The sequence below is a fragment of a genome, unplaced genomic scaffold (assembly GCF_019419815.1).
Source record: "Pyrus x bretschneideri cultivar Hongxiangsu unplaced genomic scaffold, Pyrus_bretschneideri_v1 Contig42, whole genome shotgun sequence".
In the NCBI taxonomy this organism is placed as follows: domain Eukaryota; kingdom Viridiplantae; phylum Streptophyta; class Magnoliopsida; order Rosales; family Rosaceae; genus Pyrus; species Pyrus x bretschneideri.
Window position 1 is genome coordinate 4,218,789 of NW_025999746.1, and position 3,083 is coordinate 4,221,871.

At 36.4% G+C, this 3,083-nt stretch overlaps 1 protein-coding gene across 1 annotated transcript; it reads left to right on the plus strand.

Moving 5' to 3' along the window:
• The first annotated feature begins 277 nt into the window (after nt 1-277).
• On the plus strand, nt 278-2,768 carry LOC103929989 (bidirectional sugar transporter N3). The gene is made up of 6 exons (XM_009339264.2): nt 278-520; nt 715-751; nt 850-1,060; nt 1,167-1,328; nt 1,436-1,555; nt 2,176-2,768. Exons 1-6 carry the CDS (start codon nt 469-471, stop codon nt 2,488-2,490), a joined length of 897 nt encoding a protein of 298 aa, XP_009337539.2. The 5' UTR covers nt 278-468; the 3' UTR covers nt 2,491-2,768.
• Nucleotides 2,769-3,083: the final 315 nt, after the last annotated feature.

Here is a 3,083-nt window from a genome sequence, read left to right on the forward strand (position 1 = left end):
GGAGTACTCCTAGAGAAACAGCTAAAAGCAATAGAAAGTGATAAACCGAAAAAGGAAGTGGCTTAGGAGGTGTCACGTGAAAGAGGAGCTAAGGAAGTTAACCTTTCCAAATATGTAACGTAAGTGTGTTGCACAATAGTTAAAAATACCGACTCACATTTGTTGAGTTGTCATTCACAAATATGCTTGTTCTAATGTCATGGGTGCTTGGCTTTTCTGTACTAGAGCCACCTACTGCTAAAGCTAATAAAGTAATCATCACAATTCAGCCTTCATGCAACAACATAGCGTCAACTTCTCTCTATAAATACCAAGGACCCTTTGTATTCAGGATCTCGTGGCAAAGACGGAATATCAGAAAGATATAAGAGGATACAGGGCTAAGCTATATAGCTTCATAGCAAAACCCTGTTCCTTCAGTTTCAGTTTCAGTTGCTACACATCTCCAAAGAGAGAACTCCAGCTACCATGACTGCATCAACTTCTCACCATCCATTGGCCTTTGCCTTTGGCATTCTAGGTATAACAATATATTAGCATTCCGCTCACCCCTTTTCTTCCCATGCACACCCCTACTTATTTGTGATCTTTGGATTGAATAAGGGGAGGAAATAAACTGAATAGTGCTAAATCGTTTCTCTTTAGTTTTCCTTATTCTACTTTTCTTCAATAGAAACTAACTTCTCTTCTTCTTACGATGTTCAATTTAAACAGGCAACATTGTCTCATTCATCGTTTTTCTAGCTCCGCTGTAAGTTTCTTTTCTTTGTTATTTATTTCAGGGATAATGAGGCAATTAACGAGATTTAAGTAGTTATTTAACTTCGACTAATGTTTTGGGTGATGCAGGCCGACATTTTGGAGGGTGTATAAAAGGAAATCGACGGAGGGATTTCAATCAGTTCCATATGTGTTTGCACTATTCAGTGCAATGATATGGATATACTATGCATTCCTCAAGTCTCATGTGATCCTTCTCATCACCATCAACTCATTCGGTTGTGTCATAGAGACCATTTATATTGCAATTTACCTTACATATGCAACTAAGCAAGCGAGGGTGAGTAGTGCCACCTTCGCAGTTCGATTAGTTTAGCTGAATTCCATGTAGAATATGACTTATATAAAGGACTTAATTAGAATTAATAAATTAAATTTGGTTGCAGGTGTCTACTCTGAGGCTGCTTTTACTGGTGAACTTCGGGGGATTTTGCTTGATTCTTCTTCTGTCTCGCTTCTTGTCACAAGGGCCGACCCGCGTCGAAGTTCTCGGATGGGTTTGTGTGACTTTCTCTGTCGGTGTCTTTGCAGCACCTTTAAGCGTCATGGTAATTGATTAATCAAGTACCGTAATCAAATCCTTAAAGGTTTAACATAATCTCAATCTATATGCATTAAGATATTAATATATGCATGATTTGATTGTGTGTTACAGAGAATGGTTATCCGCACCAAGAGCGTGGAGTTCATGCCGTTTAATTTATCCTTCTTCCTCACCCTAAGTGCCGTTATGTGGCTCTGTTATGGCTTACTCCTCAAGGATCTCTATGTTGCAGTAAGTCATTTTATTTGTGTATAATAAAACTAATATTTATTATTTTTACGGCTATTCCTGTTTAATTAGTAAGCTAGGTGTATCGGTTAACCTGTCCTTAATTGTGGAATAACTTTCTTTTGACGATTTTTAAAATAGAAAAATCTGGTGATTATATGTCAATGTGTGCCACCACGCATGTATAACGCTAGCTTGATTACATCAAGCTTTAACTGGTTTATATCGTGGCAAACAAAAAAAAGGCCGTGATAACCTTATAAAGGTTAAAAGTGTACTAGATAATAGAATAATTTAATTAAAAGGCATATGCTGATTATAAGGAAATGGAAAAAAAATCAATCATTTGTTATGCAAACACTGTCCCTTAATGGATCACCCTCTTACGCCAAGTTTCATTTAGTGACATATATGAAAGCAACAAGAACTATTTAAGAAGCTACAATATATTGTTCACAAAATTTAATAAGGTTACTTTATCGCAATTTATTTTGATATATTCGCATCCCATATGCACTCAAGTTTTTGAATTTTCCTCATATGAATTTAACGTAGAATATTGTTTGTATAAGAATATATCCGTTGACTTTAATTAATTAATCACATGATCCTTTCATTTGCAGACCCCAAACATAATTGGTTTCTCCTTTGGGGTGGTTCAGATGGCCCTCTATACAAAGTACAGGAACACCAAAACCATTGTGGAGGAAAAGCTACCAGAACACAAGGCTGATGTTGTAAAGCAAATCACAATTTTAACTACTACTCCTGAGGTGGAGGTACAAGTCCAAGCACCTGTAACCTCGGATGCCAATGGTACTGATGATCATCAAAACTCTGAGCTTAACACTGACCAACATGTGCATGCACAAACATGCCGCAACGAGAAGATCATCGAACCATCCATGCCAGGCCAACTAGTTACATGTGAAGTTTGAATATTTATCATCTGCCGTTTGCCTGCTTGTACCTGAATCAATCGAGCTCGATCGCTCTATATAAATGTTTTGGACGTCATGATGCATATGTATCATCGTGTACATATGTCCTTTTGGTGCGTCTTTAGTTTTCCATGATGTTTAATTTTCCTTTATCTTTGTGTAAGCATATGAGGCTGGTTCATGTTTAGACTAGCCTCCTCTTGTTCTTTCTAGGGAATAACGGTCTTCACAGTAATTATGTATGTTTCTTGGCCGTTTATGAAATAAAATTTGGTCTTAATTTAAGCTGAAGAGAAAGAAGGGATTTTGGTTTATGAGCGCATTAATTGAAATCCTAGATTTTCATCATCGGACAAGATTGCTTTATTCATTAATTGTTGAAGGGTAATGCTAGATAGACTAAATTTGTAGATTAAATATGCAAACTAAATGATGTATCACCAATAAAAATAAGCATGTTAATCAACGCTGAAGTAATAATCCAATCAACTTCCATGTCATGTGGTTTACAAGATTTTATTTACAAATTTAATCTCTATATCATTACCCATTGTTGAAACCAGCAAGCCTCGGATTGGATTTTGGTTTTT

Coding starts and splice junctions, on each gene's coding strand:
- LOC103929989 (XM_009339264.2), top strand. CDS start 469: ATGACTGCATCAACTTCTCACCATCCATTGGCCTTTGCCTTTGGCATT. Junction 521..714: donor CTTTGCCTTTGGCATTCTAG/GTATAACAATAT, acceptor CAATTTAAACAG/GCAACATTGTCTCATTCATC. Junction 1,061..1,166: donor ATGCAACTAAGCAAGCGAGG/GTGAGTAGTGCC, acceptor ATTTGGTTGCAG/GTGTCTACTCTGAGGCTGCT.